Genomic DNA, 22,795 nt, shown 5'->3' on the forward strand with positions numbered 1-22,795 from the left:
ATAGCATTTGTAGGCTACTTTTTTACAGACACGTTCATTAACTCAAATACAAGATAAAGGCTATGAACACACACACACACACGCACACTATGTAGCCTACAGAAGTAGCCTACTGATACAGGTAGGTAGGCCTACTAGGGGGGGGGGAAACCAACAAACTCAACAGTCCTGCAGTTTTCAGCCTTAGAATGTGTAAAGTAGCCTAGGCTACTTTATTGTGTCAATATAGACATTAAGATCATCAATCATAAAATCAGGGGAAAAGGTATAGTAGCGATAATATTCTGGAATAAAGCTCTGATATTTCTATAAATATTGTGATGCTCTGAGAAGCATAAACCACCCACAACAGTAGGCCTACCAGAAAATTAGGTCATATGAGTAAGTAGTTGTGAGAGCATATTACCCCTTAGCAAACTCCACTTGCATTAAAAAGTGTCCTTGATAGTTGTAGGACTTTGATATCTTTCCTTAGAGACCTGTCAATAAACCATAAACATTTTTTTATTATTATTGTAAAGATGGTGCAAATACAAGTGTAGAAATCTGATACAATCAATACCAAAAGAATTAATAATACATTCAAATCATCAACAAATAACATGTAATAAATAAAAATACACACATACAAGAAACAGAGATAAATAATAATAAAATAATAAAAATAACAATAAAAAAGATATGCAAGGGTCATAAAGTTACACAATCTTAACTGAAGGGGAGGCACAAAGATTAAATTGTCATTGAGACATTAGATTGTCATAGTATTCAAGAAGCAGTACATTCTTTTTATCTTTTACCATTTTTAGAGGTTTCAGGAGAAATTGAAATTCTATTAAGAATACATTCAGTTTTGGTTTGGTTTTAAGTAATCTGTGTTTATGGATAAAAAACTTGCATGAAAGAATTAAAAAGTTAGCAAGAAAGTCAGTAGCTTTGTCTTTATGGGTGAAATAACAGATAATATCTTTTTTAGAAAACATATAAGATCTATTTAATTCAACAAGTGAGACAGATGACAGACCATAAACAGTAAAGGAAACACCCCTTTGTGTTGGTTGCGTCATTGACATGCGACAATAGCGGAAGAGACGTGGCAAAATATGCGAAAATGCCTACAAGCTAGTTCCGTACAACTGGTACATTCTGGATTAAGACAGTGTTTGTATTACGGGGAATTGCCCGGGATCAACGGAGACCCTACATTCCTCTGGTACCGAAAATCAGTGTTTTAGACCATTATTCCACGTTGACATATTTCTTTCCTAATATATGCAGTTAACGTTTGCTATCCTAGGTAGCTAGTTGGGCTTGCTAAATAGCTATAGCTAACAAAGTTATCCTGTGTGTTAAGGCATTTGCATGTACTCTAAAGTTAAATATCAATAATATTAATATGATTGGTGTTCATGAATCGCTGTCGGTCATAGCGTTGGGGCAGACATGACGTAGTTACTAATCTATCTCGTCCAGATGGCTGCAAGTTTGAAAGCAATTCTGTATTGTTAGCTAGGTTGCAGGCTATCTCTGTTGCCCCCATAGGTTGCCCTCAGCAGTAACCGAATTGTCTCTAATTAGCTTTAACGACAGGTCATGGGTCTCTGCAAGTGTCCCAAAAGGAAGGTGACCAACCTATTCTGTTTTGAACATCGTGTCAACGTCTGTGAACACTGTCTTGTGTCTAATCACAATAAGGTCGGTGAAAGATGCGTTTTAGTAGCCCCCTATTAAAGTAAATAATTTGTACCTGAAGTGGATTCATAATGACTCATTTTCCCCCCTTGTGTTGTTACTAGTGTATAGTTCAGTCATACCTACAATGGCTACAGGATAGCGACTACAACCCCAACTGCTCCCTGTGCAACAATCCACTCAACGCACAGGACACCGTGAGACTGGTTTGTTATGGTAAGATCAGTGATCATTTATCGACTAATGAGGAGTCCTTGGTATTTTCCTGTCATTATTGGGTTTTTTTTGCAAATGATCAAGGATTAAAGTAATGTATTAATTTATACACAACCTCTTCCAACCAGCAGTTGCTACAGAGCTTAGCCAAAACCAGTTGACAGTTGACACACAAGCAGTATCTACTCACATGCACTCAAGCTAACAAGCACTTGTATTGTGCTCATCAATTGTACTGCAGAAAGATTCAAAATGCACATTCACTATTCACTCTTCATGCAAGATGAGTGGGTATTTTATGTATCATGCTTGTTGTCTGTAAACTCTACACTTTTGGTCTGTTGTTGAATATGTCTGTGTATAACACTTTTGTCTTACACCATTGTCTTCAGGAGAGCCATGAATAGAACCAAATTCCTTTGTAGGCGACGCCTATATGTTAACATTATTTGCCTTTGACGGCTTATTCTAGTTCTTCATATTTCCGTTTAGTATTTTGTCATAATATTAATGTTGAATTATGATATATATTCAAATCAATTTGAAATGCTCTATGTGGGAGTGTTGGAGTAGAGTGTTTTTCTTGCCGGTCTGCAGCTTTTTCTCGTCTCAATTTCAGATTTGTTTCACTGGTCATGTCTAAATGACCTGGCGGCCCGGCTGCCTCTGTATACGGCGCCTGCCGGCTACCAGTGCCCCTCCTGTCAAGGTCCGGTGTTCCCACCCTCTAATCTGGCCAGTCCAATCGCAGACACGCTGAGGGAGCAGCTCTCCTCTGTCAACTGGGCCAGAGCTGGACTGGGCCTGCCACTGGTAGGCATCAAGAGTGGACATTCTATTGTTTTGTTATGAAATTAATATGTTATTTATAATGTTATTAATATGTTATTAAAATTGTGATGTAAGGTCATAGATAAATAGTGTTGTACAGCAAAAACAAAGTCGGCAGAAATGTAAAATGTATTATCTCTCAACTTTCACACCAGTGACAATGTGATTCTGAGGTGTAGGTCCAATTTATATATTAAGCATGAGTGATGATGACTCGTGTTCTGTGTTTGTGCTTCTTGTTCAACTCAAGATTGAAGAGGCTCCAGAGACACAAGAGAGCGCTACACATGATGTTACAGACTACAATGACTGGTCCACGTTTGACAGTAAGTGACTTGTGTGTTTTTAGCTTGTTGTCTTCTTGTATAGCCTGTGCTACATTTCTCCAAGGTGTGAAATGCTTGTCTGTTTAAACCTTATTATGTTTTGTAAGGAAAAAGTTTGAATGTGGGCTTTGAAATATCGTATAAGGTTTTGTCTATGTTCAGAGATGTTCAGAGATGTTCAGAGATGTTCAGAGATGTTCAGAGATGTTCAGAGATATTGAGCTTCAAACTCATAGAATTTCATGGAGTTGTACTGATAAACGGAACAAACCTCTTGAGATATAATGTCCAAAAATGCATACAACTACAAGAAATGCCTCACCTGGCCTTCTTAAGGTGCCACGGAATAAGAATATGTCAATAACTCAATTTTGACAAAAATATCAGTTAGAACCTTATAATTCTAAGGGGACAATGCAGCAATTTCCCACATATAAGCCAGATTGTGTATAGGCCGCGCAAAAGTGTTTTATGCAAGTTAAAAGAAACAAAACACCATATTAACTGCCCCCCTGTATTAACCTCATAGCTGATGAAATTTTGTCAAATCAATCAATAAGCCGCGGCTAGTAGTCGGGAAATTACGGTATGCTCCTGAAATGGACTAAACAAGCACAGCTACTGTCCAGGCTATTCATGAGCTCCATAATGCTGCTGTTACACACTGTATTGTATTGTGTAGTATTGCATGCAACCACCGCTGCAGGTGAGCATTATCCTATTTAATATGCAGAGGGATAATGCGTGCCAAACATAGCACTAAGTCACTGTGCCACTATTGATGTAAGAGGTGGAAGGGAGGGAGGTTACACAAGCTGTTTCTCTTGTCTGGTTGATTGAAGTTCCTGTCAAACCTAAGCTTATGTACTGTTTGTTTTTGTAATTATATTTTGAATGACTATAATCAGCCTCATGTGTGTAGATTGTTTTTTTTTTTTTTTTTTTTTTTAAGATAAAAGGTTACTTTGTCCGCACGAGTGTCCACAGCAATAGGTTTGTCTCAATTTGTCTCAGGCTGTTCCTTCCCTGCTCATTCAGTAGCACAAGGGTATAGTAGCATCTGGTCTGTTTTCTGTCTCAACATGCACTGTGCCCTGTCTCGTTTTCACACTAGCGCCAGTAGTGGAGCCCACTATATCCTATGCTGAGACAGTTTATCCCACGCACACGTACAGTCCTGACCCAACCCCCACCCCAGTCCAGCTAGAGGATGAAGCAGTCAGTCACAACAATGGAAGACTTACTACAGAGGACCACTCAGTCGTTAATATGATTGCTGCAACTACCAACGACTCAGTTACAATAAGTTCAGGTAAATCTGCCCTTTATATCCTGTTGTGACGGACAGCTATATATTATTTTGATAAATTGTAAGCAAATACATCTTCATAGTTTCTGTAATCCAAACTATATTAGTGTATTGTTTAATTTGATTTAAAAAAAATAATTTAAAATGATTTATGTGTGCTTAGCTTCATCTCCGAGAAAGATATATGACACAAGAGAGTCCGGAACCACTGTGACTCAGATTGACATTGATGATGATAAGTATCGGCGGCGCCCAACTCTGAGTTGGTTTGCGCAGATTCTCAAGTAAGTCTCTATGTTGAGGTAACGCTTTCAAGTTGTTTTAAAAACCCATTGTTTTAAAAAGGTGATTAGGTAATTCATTGCTGGTCTAAATTTGATAGTCACATTGTATAGGCTCCCTAGGACCTAAAACCTTTCACGTTTATACTGTTTGAGCATATATACTGTATGTGTGTGTGTGTGTGTGTGAACAAATATATTTTATTTCTTGCTAGGAATCGCACAGGTGGGAAGAGGAAGGCCTTGACTCTGAAGCAGAGGATCTTCCTGCTATTGGTGTTGGGGGTCATCGGATTCTTCACCCTCATCATCATCATGGCCAAACTGGGTCGCGCCTCTGCAGATTCAGACCCCAACCTGGATCCCATGTTCAACCCCAACATTCGCGTGGGCCCCATGTGACTCTCTCTTCTTTCAGCTCTCCTCTTCCGCTCCACTCAGCTCAGCGCAGCGGTCAGGAGTCACGCGTGGTGGACGGCCGTAGGTGTTCTTCCGAGTTCTTTCTTCATTTTGTGGCGGGACCAGCTGAGCAGTACCCTCTGTCCCTGGACTGTACGTGGGGAATATAGAGCCCGGCCAGGACACGGTGAGAGCACAGCACTGCCTCCACAGACTTTGCAGACATATATTTATCGATGTGTGTACCAATATTTTCTGCACCTTTTCATGTTTTGCAACAACTTAACGTCTCCACACTACCCCTTATTGGATTATGTGTGCTGTACACACGGAGATTTAATTTACAGAAGATGATTGGTTTAGCAATGTCTTTTCTGGTCAATATAGTTTAATATATCATATATTTTTCACATGCAGTACTTGTAGACCCCCCCCTTTTAGACCCTGACTGTGCTGTACAGCACTCTATTTTATGCCTGTTGAGGTTTGGGTTGCCTTCAGTGTGTTTTTTTTTTTTCTTTCTTTTTTTTTTCCTTGCTTCTTACTTAGATTCAATTCTTGGAAATATAAGACAATATTTTCCCCAGCTGACTCATCACATGGGAAAATACATGTAATATTTACACAGCAGTATCCATTGCTAAATTTCATTTCCTGTACACTGACCACAATTAACCAAGAGCTTTGGTTTTATGCCCAGTATAAATGGTATTTGATATGATGTATAACTTATTTCAGAGTATATGCAACAAACACAATCTTGTTTTGTGTAACCATACACAAGGACATTAAAATGAGACTGAATGGCTTTTATTTGTGCTTGCCCCAATGAGTATAAAAGGCCATACATTAGATCTTCCTCAGTGATTTAATTTAACTTATGTTTTATTTTTAATTTGCTTATGGAAAGAAAACTGGAAATACACTTTATAGAGCTGTAACACTATCTTCGTTTTTCTTTTTTTGATAGTTGGACATTGAAAATGTATAAACGGTTATTAATTTGTTCCAGCAGATTGACCCTTCATACATTCAACAAATTAAATTGTAAAAGAAAACCAACAAAAATATTTTGCTGTTGTTGCAAAATGTTTCTTATAGAGGAACAACTCATCTGTACAGTGACAACATTTGTAAAGCAGCTGAGCCTCAGCTTACTGACTGCTTTATTTACATTTCTGACTATTAAATAATGACCTTTTTAAATATGAAAGTTATACTTAATTTTTTTAAGTCAATGGAGTTATCAATCCAGAAACAATTTATTTGATAAGTTTGACTTGAGCATGGAAAAAGAATGTGCACAGTGCCTTGGGTGTAGATGTTTATTGTGTTTATCACTGTGTGGACAGTGATTGTGGCTTGCATGGATTCAGAGAGTTGACCAGGCAGTCCTATAATAGTCCTCCGAGCCAGTTCGTCTCAGTATTCCTCTGCTCTGAACCTCATCATGATGAACTCATAACCGAACCGGAGGCAAAAAACGCTTAGGTTAAGAACTAGAGGATGGAGAGGAGAAGAGTTGGGAGATCACTTCAGAGCCATGTTGCATCATGTGGTAAAAAAAAAACGACCTTCATGAAAATAAAAAGTGAGCAATACTTGACTTGGAATGCGAAACTCACGGACTGATGCCAAAGATAAGTAGCCCATTCTGCGATTTCCTGCTTGAAGGGAGTACACTGAGGCTAGTAATGACCAGTAGAAAGTCACAACCTGGATAATCTGTAAGGGGATAATATGAGCGTGAATGATACTTAGAGTTGCCTACATGTGTGAATCGTCATAATGTCTTATTATGGTTATTTAGCAGACGCCTTTGTCCAAAGCGACATACAAATAAATAACAATACAAATAAAATTAACAGTGAACAATTACAAAATAGGGAGAACAGCAATATTATCAATAAAACTGTATAAAACAATCATTTTAAGCACTAACCTAATGAGAAAGAAACAATGAAGATGAGAATAGCAATCAAATAAGTCACTCAATTAATCATATAATAACAATAGCCTAACTATGGCATGGTATGGCTAAATTTAAGGACAATAGCAAAATAAATGTCAAATTCTATCAATGGACAAATTATAACAAAACAATACTATTATACAAACCATAACACATAACAAACGCTCAAAAGACTAAGTGCATATTAAACAAAATGTATCATGAATCATCATATCCAGTTTGAAAGGTTATGCAGAGTTTTTACCAGTATGCCCTCTGTGTGCTTGTGGCTGGGGAAGCGATGGTTTTTTAAAAGAAAGTGATACACAATATCTGATGCCAGCATGGCCGCCTGGAATAGGCAGGCTAGCACTGACAGGAAGTAGTACAGTTTTTTCTTGGTCAGAGTGGTTGACAGTACCCATGTCATAAACATCGATGTCTGCTCCTGTAAGCGAAAGCATTGTGGTCAATAGTAGAAACCTCACATTTCATATGCCTTAAAATATTATTATTGCTGTCGTTAATATTAACTTTTTAAATTTATTTTTTATTTTCTTATTGTGGTAGTATATATATATATAGGATGGATGCGCTGCTGTTTGATGCAATGCTATGATGAGACCACAAGGATAAGATATGATGTCCTGTGTTTCTTTGTGTACTTTGGCATCGATTACTTTTTTTTTTTTTTTTAACAATTAAAACAAACAAATGCAATTGCCATGCCCGGCTTCCCAGTTATTTTATGATGTGAGGTGACCCCTGATTTTGCCTGCCACTGTCATACAAGTTTCAGTTTTTAGGCCTAATTATTTTTTAACAGCAAAATCAGACTCGAATTCGTATCGATTCATAGAATCAGAACATCAAATGTTGTGGGCGGGGTATATTTGGCTTTCTTCCAGCCTAGCAAGTGTTTTATGGATCGTAAATGAACGATAAAACCTTCACATACGTGCTCAAAAAATGTGTCCTCATCGTCACCTGCCGTGTTATCTATTACGACTTGCTTCTGATGACTCATCTCACCCTAGGACATTAAATTAAACGGGTTGCTATTACAATCAGTATATTCGTACACAAGTTAGACTTCGAGAATATCGATTTTCTGGCTTACCTTTAAATGTTAAATCCGAGCATCAAAGCTGAGTTTTGGTTGCAGCTCCTTCAATCTATTTTTGGATCACAGTGTCCGCGTCATAATCACCGGTGTTATACGGTAACTGGCTTCCCGTGTCAACTTGCTTCCTTGATGACGTTCCACGATTGATGACGTTTCTTCGACAGATGTGGCACCTTGATTTGTCAACTTTCTGATAAAAACGGGAGACGAACGAATACAAATATGCATGACATCTTTAAATGTCAAAATTGGTTGTAGTAGGCTACGTGCACTGGATCATGAATATGCCATCGAAAAATTAATACCTAAATAAAGTAATTATAACTCCACGTGGGAGTCGAACCAGCAATAAACAAGGCTGCAAGATTGACAGGCTGTTGCTCATCTATTCACGCCACAAACACTCTTATGTGATTTGTGACGTTTAGGGTACTTGACTTATACCAAGTATATCATGATTGTAGCAAGTTAACACGCCTGATCATGTTATCTTGCTACCGAGTTATCTTGCTACCGTTGCCCAAGCCATTAACCCAAGCCATTTATCCTTTTAAGTAGAGAAATGAAGTAGGCTATTGTAAAACATCTACCAAATCCATGTTTACATGTCAGCAACGTTATCGTTAATACCCTATAAGCCTACGTGTTTACTGAGTTTTGACTATCCTTGTGCGTAAATGTTGCGTAAAATATGGAGACGTTAGACTTCTTCTGCCCATTGCATTTCAATGTCCGTGTTTCATGAACTGCATTCTTAAAAGGATAGTCTAGGCTGGACAAAAGGATACAAAATTAGACAACATATTTTTATTTTAGCCTATTTATTTGCTGGCGTTCATGTGTCTCTGCTACAGACAGGTAGAGGTGGCCATAGCCTAGAAGTTACTGAAACGTTTGTAAAACTTAACCATGATAACCAACTTAGAAGGCCTACGAAATGGCTTGGGCAACGGTAGCAAGATAACTCGGTAGCAAGATAACATGATCAGGCGTGTTAACTTGCTACAATCATAATATAAATGGAGGAATTCAAGTTCCCTACACGTCACAGTTATTCTACAGATGGTTCGTGGCGTGACTAGATGAGTGGTAGACTGACAATCTTGCTACCTAGTTTGTTGCTGGTTCGAATCTCACGTGGAGTTATGACTTTATTTAGGTAATAATTTTTCGATGGCATATTCATGATCCAGTGCTCGTAGCCTACTACAACCAATTTTGACATTTAAAGATGTCATGCATATTTGTATTCGTTCGTCTCCCGTTTATATCAGAAAGTTGACAAATCAAGGTGCCACATCTGTCGAAGAAACGTCATCAATCGTGGAACGTCATCAAGGAAGCAAGTTGACACGGGAAGCCAGTTACCGTATAACACCGGCCGCACCGTGCTGAATTCGTTCCATACATTTCTTGAATTTACGATTGCCATTTCTATTTTTTTTTCTTTGAAAGCTCCCAGAAACTATTGACTATAATAAAGTTATTTGATTTGTACACATATGAGTTGTGGTTGGTTATAAGATATAGCAGACGCTCTAAGTAGGCTACAATAGTAAAAATGTAAAAGGTTGGTAAACTATTTAAGGGAATTGACAGTAATGAACAATAATGGCAATGAACAATAATGGCAATGCAATCTCAATAAACAACATCCTAATGTAAAATAAATAAATGCCATTATAACCATAACTCATAAGTATGACTTAATAAGTATCAAAGAAGGATTAATTAAGGCACTATAGCTGTGGAAACCAAAGTGATTAAGGCACATGGTTTCAGGAAAAGCTCAGAATAGCATAATGACTGGAGATTATAGGCCCAAGGTGTGAGAGAGAGGCATGTTTTACATTGCATCATAGCAAAGAACAAACAGACAAACAAAAATTGAGCAACAGACAAATAAACATTATATGGCATTTTTTGATATAGGCCTATTGTTGTACATAATTTCAACTGTGAGTTTGTTGGTTTTACTTGGTTGGTTGTGAGCTGGATCAGTGGGCTGGAAGCCAGGAATGTCAGAAATGTGTTGATGGGGATAGTTTCACCATATTTAACTATTCACACAAATGACCAATCACATTTAACCTTCTTAGATAAGCCCAGGTGAATGGAATATAACAATGTTGTTATAAATGTTTTTTTTTTTATTGAGTACAGGTATTGCTGATAATCATAACATTAACACATATAAAATGTGACATTTGTTTATAAAAAAAAAAGACATATTTTAAAGAACATACAGAAGTTAACATAAAAGGCACAACATAAACATTATTATAGATTTCTAACAGGCTAGTGAAGCGTTCTCCCTTTTATGTGTCTCTTTTTCCCTCGACGCCTCCACGCCTCTGTCAGAATCTTCAAACTTACTGCAAGAGCCCCGACACCTACTTTCACGGCATAATGAATCTGGAGGACAAATTAGAGAGCATTTGTGATGAAGGCTATAAGCATCACTTTAAATGGAGCATGAGGTAAACAAGTAAAATAGAAAAAAAGCACCATTGTGGAATTAAACGCATAAAGGCCAGCCAATGGACCAACCTACCTGTTGAGACTCTGCCCTACCATATCGTAGCTCGGTGACAAAGTGTTCACAGTTGCCCCGTAGCACACAGTAAGGCAGCTCCAGGCCTAGAAGGTGGTGGGCGTCCCTCATTATGGCACACACATGCCTCGGCTCATGCTTCTTGTCCAGCAGGTTGTTTACATGGAATCGGTCCCTGCCTACCACCTCGATCAGCTGCTCTTTCAGCACGGTTGCTTTATCATACATCACAGACATCAGTCGGTTTGAACCAGGCCCTGTGATTTCAGCTGAGACAAATATGAATGGATTAAAACGAGGAAGTAAACAAAGAAAGCAACACGTGGATAATTAGGGGCAGGTGCATGTGGCTATTTTGGTTTCAGTTAATCCTTCTTGCAGTGTTGTTAGTAGTCTCAGGCTATAAACATTCAATTTGTCAGTGATAATGGTGGGAGGGAAAACAAGTGAGCTAATTGTCACTGATATGTATACCAACAAAATTGTGTGACAAAAACAACAGTGCTTACAAGGAGGAGCTAGATGGACTATGTCACCCTCTCCTATGTAAAGCGCCCAGTGTTGATAAGTTCCACGGAATATCTCTATCAAGTCTCCGGGTTCTGGCCGATGCTAAGAACACAAAAAAGTGCAGATTGCACATGTACTATACATCATCACTGAAATTGAAATCAATAAATGGGTCTGCTACTGTAACACTATCACTACTTACAAAGGTTGGCCCCACTATTCCTGTGCACCGGAACAACATTGCATCCAGGAGAAATCCACTTTGAAATCAGTTTCTCCTATATCCAAGATGCTCTGTATGACTATAGGTTTTCCTTCTCTGCGGCAGAGACGTCTTTCTTAAGTCGTACTTCTTAGAGCAGCCTACTCTATTCATCCAAGCACTCGGTCAAGCAATTCCTATGCACATAAGAAATCACACTTCAAGAAAACAACAGTAAAGCAACTGTCTAAGGACACTTCTACATCAAAGGATCTGCTGTAACCTTTGCTGTTGTCCACTTCAAAGTGATTTAAATAGGCTCACTCGTCATTAGGCTCTGGCCATGTAATTGGATTTACGTCAACCATTTTTGCTCCTGAAAAAGTCTTAAAGTGCTACAACCACTAGCAAACACTTTTCAACCAATTGTTTCAAAGGAAAATGTGCTAAAAGAAAGGTCTACCAGTTCTGATTTATTAATGTTCTATTTCAAGTGTATTACATACAGTCACTGTTCATGTATTGATAGACTGGGAAGTACTAAAATATGTTTCAGCACTGTTTAATTAAGGCATATTTAATGGTAAAATGCATACCCCTTCATTCAAATGTGTTTCAGAAGAATAACTATTGCCCAGCGAAATGCAACGAAAAACCTGTCGATAGTAATTAGATTATGAAGTCACAATGAGGAGTAAGCAATTATGTATCTTAGTTTTCAGGGACAAACTAGTACACATTTAGGAGAAAAAGAGTCAAAAGACAACATTCAAAACTAATTTTCAGTTTATTTATGTGTATGTGTACATTATGTGTATAAAAAAAGAGACACGACTTAGGCATTCTTCAGTGGTGGTCCCATTTTTGGAGGAAAAGACATGTTGATGTTTCTTCACAATGAATACTGATTAACAGAATAACATTGTCTTGTAACAGTGGTTGGGATAAATCAGCAAATTGATATTTCATTGATTAGTTGGAAGCCAGGAAATAGATGCGAGTGACTGACAAGGACCAAACTGATGGCTTGACAAATAAAACAGAAGCTCTTCTGGGATGTTCCCAGTGTGCAGTGGCAAATACTTATCAAAAGTGGTTCAAGGAAAGAAAATGGGTGGTACAGGCAACAGCCATAGATAGCTAAGGCTTGTTGATGCACATGGGTAGTGAAGGCTGGCTTGCATGGTCCGATCCAACAGAAGAGCTACTGTAGTTTAAATTGCTGGACAAGTTTATGTTGGTTATGATCGAAAAGTGAATCATATCTAGTTACTGACCACCGTAGACCAGGAACACCCCACAAGAGCTGCAGGTTTAGAGGCTCTGACCCAGTCATCTAGCCATCACAATTTGGTCCTGGTCAGAGTCGCCGCCCATCTTCCTGCTTCCTACACATCAACTTTAAAGTCTTGGTGCCTAATTAGATTAGATTAGATTCAACTTTATGGTCATTGTGCGGAGTACAAGTACAAAGACAACGAAATGCAGTTTGCATCTAACCAGAAGTGCAAAAAAGCAGAAAGTGCAATGTGATAGACACAGGTGGTAAATAGACAGGACAAGAAATATAGAGCAGTGTTGACAGTAGAGTACAGTTAGTTTACATAAGGAGGTTTAGAGTAATACAAGTTAACTATTATCAATATATAAATATAATAAAATATTATTCATACATCCCATCTACTGACATGCATCATTGTAACAAGACAATTAATACTCTTCCCTTTACTGATCAGTGGTCATAATGTTATGGCTGATCGGTGCAAGTTCAAGTGGTGACAAGACAATGGGTGCCTCTCATGCAGCGTTTATACGTCCTCCCTCGCTCCTCAGGCCTCGATCCTCACTGATCTACATAAAGAATGATGTGGCGGCAACAATGGGATAGTCTATACCTTCTTCTATCTTTCTTTATGTAGATCAGTGAGGATCGAGGCCCGAGGAGCGAGGGAGGACGTATAAACGCTGCATGAGAGGCACCCAATGTCATAACAGTGTGGTACGAGTCCTGTTATCCTCCTAGTAGCTGAGGTGGTCATTTTACCCTAGTGTCCATGTACCTGTGAAGTAACAGAGGGAAAACAATAAGTTAAAAATTCTCACGCAATGATTCACGATTAAGAAGTGTGTATACATGTGAGATGAAATTTACCATACATAAAATGTACACATTTAGATATAAAAATAAATAAGCAAACATATGTGTTTGATGATCACAGCTGAATTTGTTCATTTCGTAGGCTGTCTGTATCAAAGTATAAGGACAGATCCACAGAATACATTATCTGTGAGCAGTCTTAAAATTGATAGTTTGTTCTCCCTCCTTTAGATTACACAAATGGGTACAAAGGATCCCATCTGTGCCAATATGAGGAGGATTTGGGGGTTAAACAGTCTATGCAGGATTCAGTGAAATATATGAACTTACCCGCGACAGATTAACACTGCAAGTAAGACCTCTGAAAGAAAGAAAGAAAAAACATGGGAATTAGGCTTCATGGGCCTTTTCAACTACCCCAACGTGGTCTTGGCATTGGGCTATTATTGTTCACTTGCATATAGTATACGCACACTTAGTGCAACCAGTCAAGAAACACAGTAAGCAGCATTACCCAGAGGAAGCGCTTCATAGAATGTTCAGCTACAAAGGCCTACTTTGATGATAAAGATATTCTGTGTTGTAAATTAGCCAAATGAGCTGGCAAATATTAGCCGGTGAGCTAGGCTAACAGCACAGACTACCAAAGTTAACTTTCTGTAATAGCTAGTCTCACTAAATAATGATCCGATTGGTACCAACGCATCATTAAGCAATTCAGTACACCGATTACAACATAAACTACCAACATTGGTCCCAGTTTCAACATTGGTAACGTTAAATAAGTACTTACAATGGCAAGAGGACGCATAGCTGCAGTGTATGTGGAGACCAGGGTGTGTGGCCAACGTGCCAGTGCACCACGTCTGACCACGTTCAATGTGTGTGTCGTCATCAAAAGATGTCCAATCAGTGAAAGACTCTGTTAAAAAGTAATTTAAAAGAGCTTAATTTTGCTTACATGAGCAAGATTACGAGGATCACTGAGGGAAAAAACGACATTTTAGTAATATTACTATTGGTGATCTCTTTTAAGTAAGAAATACACGTAAGTATCTGCGTAAAGGTTCCAGTCATATGACTGAAGGGGTAAAGGTCAACCCTGTTGAAGAGAAACATGGCGGCTCCCATTGACAGGTAACGTTACTGAGCTGTTAAGTTAATACGATTAACTAAAGGAATCGGTGTATCTCAGTGGGTTAACAATGCGTTATTCTTTGCTGCGGTGCATATTTGTAGATCTACAGAATACCCCCGATTGATTGTCGATCAATGAGGGAATACATTGTAACGTTACCGAAGTTGTTCATAACCAGATAGCCTACATCGTCATAGAAAAATACGTGTCAAGTAACGTTTGTCGGTGTGAACACTGAACCATATCGATTTCCATACAAAGACTTGCTTGCATGTGTCGTGATACCCATTACAAACAGAAATACCACTATGTGTTTGTGATTAGGTTGTAGTTAAAATACTTGATATGAGACCACGTTCATTGTCTGTTTTAACTAAACCGAACATCCCTCTCCCCATTTCCTAGGATGGGACTGCTGTTAGTGATCCTGTTGCCTGTCCTTTTTAGCATCTCTCACGCTGTGGATCGCAGTAACTTCAAAACATGTGATAAAAGTGCCTTCTGCAAGTAAGATCTGACTGCACTCTCAAATATAATACATTCAGAATCAGTATGTTTGTTCACAAACTCGCCTATATCCAGTGCGTTTCAAAGGGTGATGATGGGTGGGGCATCTTTTTGGTCAATGTTGCTTTGAAACTACATAACCAGTATCTTGCGTTCTGGCTGGCAATGTTGACCAATGTGGGAGTGTGGTAGTCTGGTTATCACCATGCTAAACTCAATATTTTAAGATTGAGCAGTAGTCTGCTATTTCTACTGCACAAGAGGCGTGATCAATGGGCATAGTTCAAATGACACTGTAAGATTTTGGATAGTCCTTCAACCAATCAGACAATCCGAGTGCACCTTTTGGATAAGCTAGTTTGTGATTGAACCCAGATGATGTGGACAGGAAGCAGACGAGGTAGATGGGCAAGTTTCCAGCCTGAGCTGCAGAGTGAAATCCAAATCGCCGGCAGATCAGGCAGGGCTTACCCAGCCTAGGAGTGTGGCCGATACTGAAGAACTTTACCCAGGAACTTTGCTCACTTTAACAGTAGCTCTCAAATAGTCACACACAAGCATAGATGTCATAAGCAGGCCCATATATAAGCTAAAACCATGACAGGAAATGTAACATGGAACCACTATGTGAGAAAGTTACCATTTTGCTGGATCAATGGAGATCCCCCTCCTCCAAAGTGGCAAATGATGAAAAAAGTCTGAGAACATGGACAGTAGAGAGAATGCGGGAAGCGAGTGGGAGAGAGAGCTGAGGTGGGATCCGGAAAGGACCACGGGGCGGGAATCGAACCCAGGTCGCCGGCGTGCGGTGCAGGTGCCCCAGCCAGTTGCGCCACGGCTGGGGCAAAGTCTGAGAACATTTAACTCAATATATGCTTTCTGTCAAATTAAGGGAATTGCATCTTATGCCGTTTGGCTCTCTTATCACTGTTTGTCGTGGAAAACCTCTGGCGGTAATACACAGTCCTGAGGGTATTCCAAGTGCATGGCATAGTAACAAACGTGTATAAATTAACTCCGTAAGTAACTGAGTAACAGATTAAGTATCTAAACTTACTGAAGACTCAGCCCTGTGGCTCTGTCTTGCTAGGACAATGAAGTCGTAGGTCTCCTCTGTCATGAGTTTCTTACTAATCCCCTGCTTGGAAGAAGTTCTTGCTCCGGAAATGGGGAAACAGAAAATGGTGGCTCAAGCTAAGCCATAAGCATAAGTCAGCATGGTGCTTCCAGAACACAGAAGAGAGAGATGTAAATTGACTGACTGTTGAGCTCAAAAGAGCAACAGCCTTTTGAAGAACTGAAACATACTGCATATTGTAACAAACTGAAATGTAGTCTTGACTTTAAGCTGTCTATCCAATCACTGTTTCACAATGCATGACAGTGTGGCCTGATTGAGTGATTGACCTGGAAATCATTAAAAAAAAGTATTGTTATTGTGTATCATCATCTGGAGTAGATTCGTGATCTTGTGTGTTTTGCTGCAGGCGTCAGAGAGATGTGAAGCCTGGACAGTCTCCGTATAGAGCCCTGCTGGAGACATTGGAGCTCAGTAATACTCGCCTTACACTGCAGCTAATCAATGACAACAACAAGGTCTGAACTCTCACCTCCCTCGCCACACAAATCAGTAGTTCTTCAGATTCATATCGGCTGATATTAACAGATTCCTCTGTGGACTAGGTGCGATTACTGCTGGAGCTCTACAGGCTGCAGGGGAACATGACACGGGTCAAAATTAATGAACTCAAACCGCTCAAGCCGCGATATGAGGTGCCGGATGTTCTTGTCAAAGACCCTCCTACTGAACCGTGAGTTTGGCCATAGCAGCATTTGCTTCATCTCCGAGTACATGTCATGACATGCAGTATTAGTCATATAGGAAAATAATAGCAGAACCACACATGTCTGTTTAAACAAACTATGGGTATTGTAATATTGTAATTCAAATCCCCAATGTTCTTATTTCTCTCTTCCTCCTTGTTCTTCCTCAACATGTCTCTTTTTTGACAGAGATGCAGTGACAAAGGTGGCAAAATGTTTTGAGGAGCCAGACTGTGCAATTGAGCAATTTCTTTACTACAGTACATATGTGGACAGTATAATAACTAACGCAGTGCATTTAAGTAGTGCAATGTAGTTCTCATATCCTGGAAATTACTGTTTAAAACACATTACAATGCATGCCCAGAACGCCTGAGTATGCTCTTTTCGTCAGTTTTAGGGAAATGTGGTACCCTCTTAGAGCTTAAAGTGTGACTCCGGCGGAAATTTACTAAAGGGTGTTTTTCTTAATGAAAACACATCAACTAAGCCATAGAGACAGTATTTTTCGTTCATCAAGCACTACAGAGCAACGGCAAAAGAGCCCAAAATCGCAAACAGTGGATTAGCTTGGGGTGGCGAGCGAAACACTTTTAAAATAGGATTTTTTAACCACTAATATTGCTCAAAACCACTATAATTGCTCAATACTGTTCTTAACAGTCCTCTGTTATAAACTCTGGGTTCGCGAACTACATTGTTGGTGCTTCGATTTGTGTTGAGACCCAGAGCAAGCTACTGACGAGGTTTGACACTGTTTTGAGCAATATTGGTGGTTAAAAAAAATGCTATTTTGAAAGCGTTTAAAAGTTTTAGCCTCAATTGTATTTTATGTTAGCATCTTTTCTTAGATTTCAAATGTGTGTTTTAAGTGCACAAATGCAAAAAAAAAAAAAAATGTGATCAGTGACTGTGTCTTATGGCTATGTGTTGCTATCGTGCAAGATATCTGTGCTCTGCAAGTTGACCCTTTTCTCCGTGCGCTCTTCAGTCAATACCCAACAGCTGATGCTGAGCATCGCATCACATCACCTCATATGCAGTGCATGCTCAGAGGAGCCCATCACAAATGCACAATGAATTTCTCATTAGTCATCCCCTCATTACTGACACAATCATTAGATTCATTAATGGTTTTCCCCTAATGATTTTTCCCTGTGTACTGTATGCGCAGGCTCTCGGTGCTGGATCGAGATGAGAATGGCGTGGTCCTCTCCCTCGGGGCGGACTCCCAGCGACTCATCATCAGCGCCCGTCCCTTCCGTCTCGATATCGTGGACGGGCCGAACGTCCTGCTGTCCATCAACTCCCGAGGCCTGCTGGTGTTCGAGCAGCTCCGCCTGCGCAAGGACACGTGAGTCTGCCAGGCACGGGAGTGTCCACACACATGATGTAACATAATACACACACACACACACACACACGGATAGGCATACTGATGTGACACTCCATCCCTCTCACTCCCTCTGACTGTTTTCTTTGGTTCTGCGATGGCTTGCAAAACTGTCTATTGTCTCAAATTCTGGCTTATGCTTATCTGACTTATTTGCCCTAGTCCTTAGATGGCCATTCGCAGAACCTTCCTGCAGTTTTAGAGTGAGAAAGTGTTAGCTGACAGCATTGCTGCTGATACTTACAGTGAAGCCTGCAAATTACTTTCAACTAAGGAGCAGGATTTGCAGTAGCTTTGCCTCGCAAACAAGTATCAGATCATTGTGCTAATGCATTGGGCTAATGTTGCAAATAAAGGAGCAAAATGTATCTAATAATGTGGCAAATTAAGCATAGAACTTAGTCAACATTGTTATGATGACTTTATATCTCTATGTGATAGACATGAAATGCAAGTTCTGTTTACATGCCCAGTAAATGTTTGTTTGACACCTTACACCTGTCAATTAGTGTGACAATTCTATATTGATTAATACACAGTATGGTGTCTGTTTCACATATTTGCAAATGGTATCTACTACTAAGTAGATAAAAGATTTGAAACATGCTGTCTTCTTTGTAAGCTATCTAGTGAATATGTTGTCACAAAGCCATTGCTATTTGATGATCATTTCTGTGTTTCTTCTTTTTCCTCCTCTTTTTCTACTCTCTATCTGTCTATCTATCTATCTACTGCTCCCTCTCTCTTTCTGTGTCTTACATGCCTTCCAGTATCTCTCATAAAATAACTAGCACAGTCGGTAGCATGTGGGATAAGATCAAGAACGTGTTCTCTAGGTAACTGCTCAGTTTAGTTCTTGATCGTGTCTGTTGCTGAGAAACTTACTAGATGGGTCATTTGGCTGTATACTGCAAGAGCTAGATCATAGTTATCTGCTGCACAATTCTGATGCTTGACGCATTCAATATGTTTTTGAAATGCATAAATAATTAAATTGTGATTAGCAAAATATCTATAATTCCCTAACTACCTGGTAGATATTTGAAGCATTTGTTGTATATAGCTAAATGATACCATATTAGTGGTATATTGCTACGTTTGTCTTGCTCACCACGCTAAGGGACAGATACAATAAATCCTTTATATTATGTGTTTGCCCATTGAAGCTTCAGCACAACATTATTTCTTCTGATGTTAAGGCAATGCTGTAGATCAAAGCAGTTTCAAGCTAAGTGTAAAAAAAAAAAACAATATGGTGAAGGAATTGAATCTGGCCCTGGTGGTTGTGCTGCAGTACCCTCTCCTGTTATGTAACCAATGACCAGTGCTTATCACTGCAGTGTGTTGATCACTCCCTCTTACACTAACCAGTGTCATGTTCAGACCTTCCCCTTTCTACACACATGTTTTGTGTTGTGCATGCATGACATCATCCCATTTGGTATTTTAAATGGGCTTCTTGGATGAGTAGCCTACGGTATTCCATATGCATGGTATCATTCTGTGTCAAATCAGACAAAATCCAGGAAAGTGGTTGCCGTCTCAGATTTTTGCAGAGTTTGTCTGCCTAATTTTTAGGTCCAAAAACTAAAAACTAAATTATTTTTGTTAAATTCCAATATTTATTCCAAGTATTATCCCTAGCCTACCCAAACTTTGCAGGGTGGAAGACAGACATGTTCTTGGTATGACTGGATCGTTTAAAGTTTGTACTTCATACCCATTAGTTTGATATAAGGCCCTAGATGTGAAAAAAGTGCAAAACTGATGATATTGAGGGTCTTGTAAACTCATTTTTTTGTATCCACATGGCACCAAGCATTATTTTGCCTGCAAATGCAATACTTTATTGATGTTGAGCCAGTATTTGATTGAGGTCTCTGCAACAAATGCACATGAAGTTATTAAGGATAAAAACAAGGTGTGATTGCATTTTTTGGTAATGCTCATAGGTCTAATGGTATGTGGGGTAGCTAGTAGGACCACAGAAATCAACGTGGAATAGCTCAGTTTATTGGAATTTTGTGTATGATGTAGTGCCAATGATGTACCATGTTTCATTCACACATAAATACACTTATTTGGTCACATTGTATACCCCAACAATAATTTTGACAGAATTGATCTGTCTATGGCACGTTGTACAATAAATGCCCATACACTGAGCTACTCTCACATACCTTCTAGCTACCCCACATACCATTTCAATCCTATGAAAATGACCGAAAAACACAACCTGCCCTTGTTTAATCCTTCAAATCTACATAAATAGAGCCAAATGCATACAAAAGCAAGTTTACACTTCCCTTAATGTAATTTTTTTGCACTGCTCTACTTTTAGCTGTTGTACTGCACGCTGTGCAGGAGTTCTGATTGCTTTGTTGTCAGCCATGCTTGGAACCAAGCAGAGGCTGAAAACAAAGGCAATTATGCCCCCTTCTGGAAAAGGGAATCTCCTAAATAACCACATCGCTTGGATTGAGTGTGGTTAATAAGCTTTGACGTTGTCACCATTGTTTGTTAACATTATGTTATGTTGCATTTCTGGTGCAACATTAAAATATAGTGAAATAGATGTAAGACAAATCTGGGAATAAAGACAAAATCTGCCATTCAGCATAATTTCCTTCAAAGTCTTTATTATGTAGAACGTATAACAAATCCTTGAAGTGACGTGTTGGACATGTCCCTGTCTAACGGAAATCAACTGTTATTTTAGCAGAAACCTTCCATACATTTCTATTCACCAAGTATGATAGCATATAAGCCCATATGGTGGCATTCAGTGAACACTGACTTCACCCTTTCTGTTCTAGACTACTACATACAGGATCCCCTGTTCTCCATACTTAGCATTCTGTGAATGTTAATGTCCCATTTTCTTTCACTAAAATAGTATATACTGTAGATGGACATGGACTCACCCAATAGTGTAGCACACTTGTGATTGTAGACTTCCTCAGCAAGTTGACAAGTTGATTTTGCTATGCGACTGAACATGTAATCGAACACCTCAGACTGTTCCCTAATCTAATTGAACGTGGTCTGGCGTATCTACACAGAAGCATGCTGTAATTTATTACACCGCTGATAATAGTCACCTCTAAAAAGGATCAACTCTGTGATTGGAGATGTTGTCTGTTGTGCTGATCGAGGGGCTCAGGGTCATACTCATGAATCTGTCATTGGCTTTGGTTTGATGCTTACAGTACGTCAAGTCATCAGTGTGTTTATGACTGATATGATAAAAACCTCTCTTACGTTCATGTAGCACGTATATAACGTAGCACCTCATCTGCATGATGGCAGCTCTGTTGATTATGGCCCTGGCTGCTCCCCTCTTGTGTGTTGTGTAATCCACATAGTTAACATCCACACTGATTAACTGTTTATGTGTGTGCTTCGTCTGCTCAGTAAAAGTGAGACAGACTCTGAAGGAGGTGAAGATGTGGAACAGAATGTAGCTGAGAAGGTATTTATTTGCACTTGTTCTCCCACTGCGAGTTCTAGTACTTTTTAGAATTCCTTCTGATCAAATTTGTTTTAAGATCCCTGTAATAGTTTCATAGTCTTAACTGAAATTAAGACTATTATTATTGGATAGGCAGTCGTAATTATTGAGCCAGTAATGCAAATCTAGAAGAGTGTTAAATGTTTATATTATTTTTGATGGAAAAACAAATTACAGTAGTTTATATTATGTAACTTAATGCAGCTATTTAGGACATGTTGATGATGATGAGACATTTTGTTTTGAAATGTCTCATCTCTGGGAAATGTTCCTTCCACCATTCACGGGCCTTTGCCCTCCAATCTGTGTCCAGGGTGAGGAGGAGGAGGAGGCGAAGGAGGAGGAAGATCAGCCAGGCATGTGGGAAGAGACCTTCAAATCTCACAGTGACGGCAAGCCCAATGGTACACTAATGCCCATCTGTAGAGGTTGTCTCTTGACCTCACGGTTTTCGTTGGAAGGTTTAGCTAATTTCATTTTAACTGTGACTTCTCTAAAAATCCATTTTGTGTATGTGCCTCTTCTCTCTTCTCCAGGCCCAACCTCCATCAGTTTAGACTTCTCTTTTCCCGGAGTTGAACATGTCTACGGCATTCCAGAACATGCAGACACCCTCAAACTTAAATCAACAGAGTGCGTATATTCTCTTCGTAACACCCTTCCATTTTAATGTCCAATTTCTTTTCTCATTAAAAAAATACACAACCTCTCAAATGGACAGTATAGCAGTTTTACCAGTCGTGAATGGGCTCCACTGCTTTTATTTTGCGTTGTTCCTTAAGACCAATGTAATCCATAACATGCATCTTTTCCGTGCAGAGGAGGGGACCCGTACCGGCTGTACAATCTGGACGTGTTCCAGTACGAGCTCAACAACCCCATGGCTCTGTACGGCGCCGTGCCCGTGCTCCTCTCGCACACCGCAGA

General features: G+C 39.3%; 2 protein-coding genes, 1 long non-coding RNA gene and 1 other non-coding gene across 4 annotated transcripts in view; 2 read left to right on the plus strand and 2 right to left on the minus strand.

The window, feature by feature from the left end:
* The first annotated feature begins 1,088 nt into the window (after positions 1-1,088).
* LOC134080092 (zinc finger protein-like 1) lies at positions 1,089-6,254 on the plus strand. Its single transcript, XM_062536330.1, has 8 exons — positions 1,089-1,213; positions 1,579-1,695; positions 1,797-1,908; positions 2,528-2,721; positions 2,990-3,065; positions 4,180-4,377; positions 4,538-4,658; positions 4,871-6,254. Exons 2-8 carry the CDS (start codon positions 1,594-1,596, stop codon positions 5,055-5,057), a joined length of 990 nt encoding a protein of 329 aa, XP_062392314.1. The 5' UTR covers positions 1,089-1,213; positions 1,579-1,593; the 3' UTR covers positions 5,058-6,254.
* Positions 6,255-6,349: 95 nt separating this feature from the next.
* On the minus strand, positions 6,350-8,185 carry LOC134080093 (uncharacterized). The gene is made up of 5 exons (XR_009939163.1): positions 8,126-8,185; positions 7,964-8,038; positions 7,271-7,453; positions 6,680-6,779; positions 6,350-6,553 (listed from the first exon to the last, which is right to left on the minus strand). It is a non-coding gene; the product is annotated as an uncharacterized LOC134080093 (long non-coding RNA).
* Positions 8,186-13,640: 5,455 nt separating this feature from the next.
* LOC134081173 (small nucleolar RNA SNORA57) lies at positions 13,641-13,774 on the minus strand. Its single transcript, XR_009939475.1, has one exon. It is a non-coding gene; the product is annotated as a small nucleolar RNA SNORA57 (small nucleolar RNA).
* Positions 13,775-14,478: 704 nt separating this feature from the next.
* The window catches only part of LOC134079767 (neutral alpha-glucosidase AB-like), a 9,343-nt gene continuing 1,026 nt past the window's right edge, over positions 14,479-22,795 (plus strand). The window contains exons 1-10 of the mRNA XM_062535843.1: positions 14,479-14,632; positions 15,039-15,140; positions 16,628-16,736; positions 16,824-16,951; positions 18,139-18,318; positions 19,128-19,193; positions 21,772-21,829; positions 22,182-22,272; positions 22,405-22,501; positions 22,688-22,790. Of these exons, the coding sequence (XP_062391827.1) occupies positions 14,613-14,632; positions 15,039-15,140; positions 16,628-16,736; positions 16,824-16,951; positions 18,139-18,318; positions 19,128-19,193; positions 21,772-21,829; positions 22,182-22,272; positions 22,405-22,501; positions 22,688-22,790 (954 nt within the window). The 5' untranslated portion in view covers positions 14,479-14,612. The remainder of the gene's footprint in view (positions 14,633-15,038; positions 15,141-16,627; positions 16,737-16,823; positions 16,952-18,138; positions 18,319-19,127; positions 19,194-21,771; positions 21,830-22,181; positions 22,273-22,404; positions 22,502-22,687; positions 22,791-22,795) is intronic.

The sequence above is a fragment of the Sardina pilchardus genome, chromosome 5 (genome assembly GCF_963854185.1).
Source record: "Sardina pilchardus chromosome 5, fSarPil1.1, whole genome shotgun sequence".
Classification (NCBI taxonomy): domain Eukaryota; kingdom Metazoa; phylum Chordata; class Actinopteri; order Clupeiformes; family Clupeidae; genus Sardina; species Sardina pilchardus.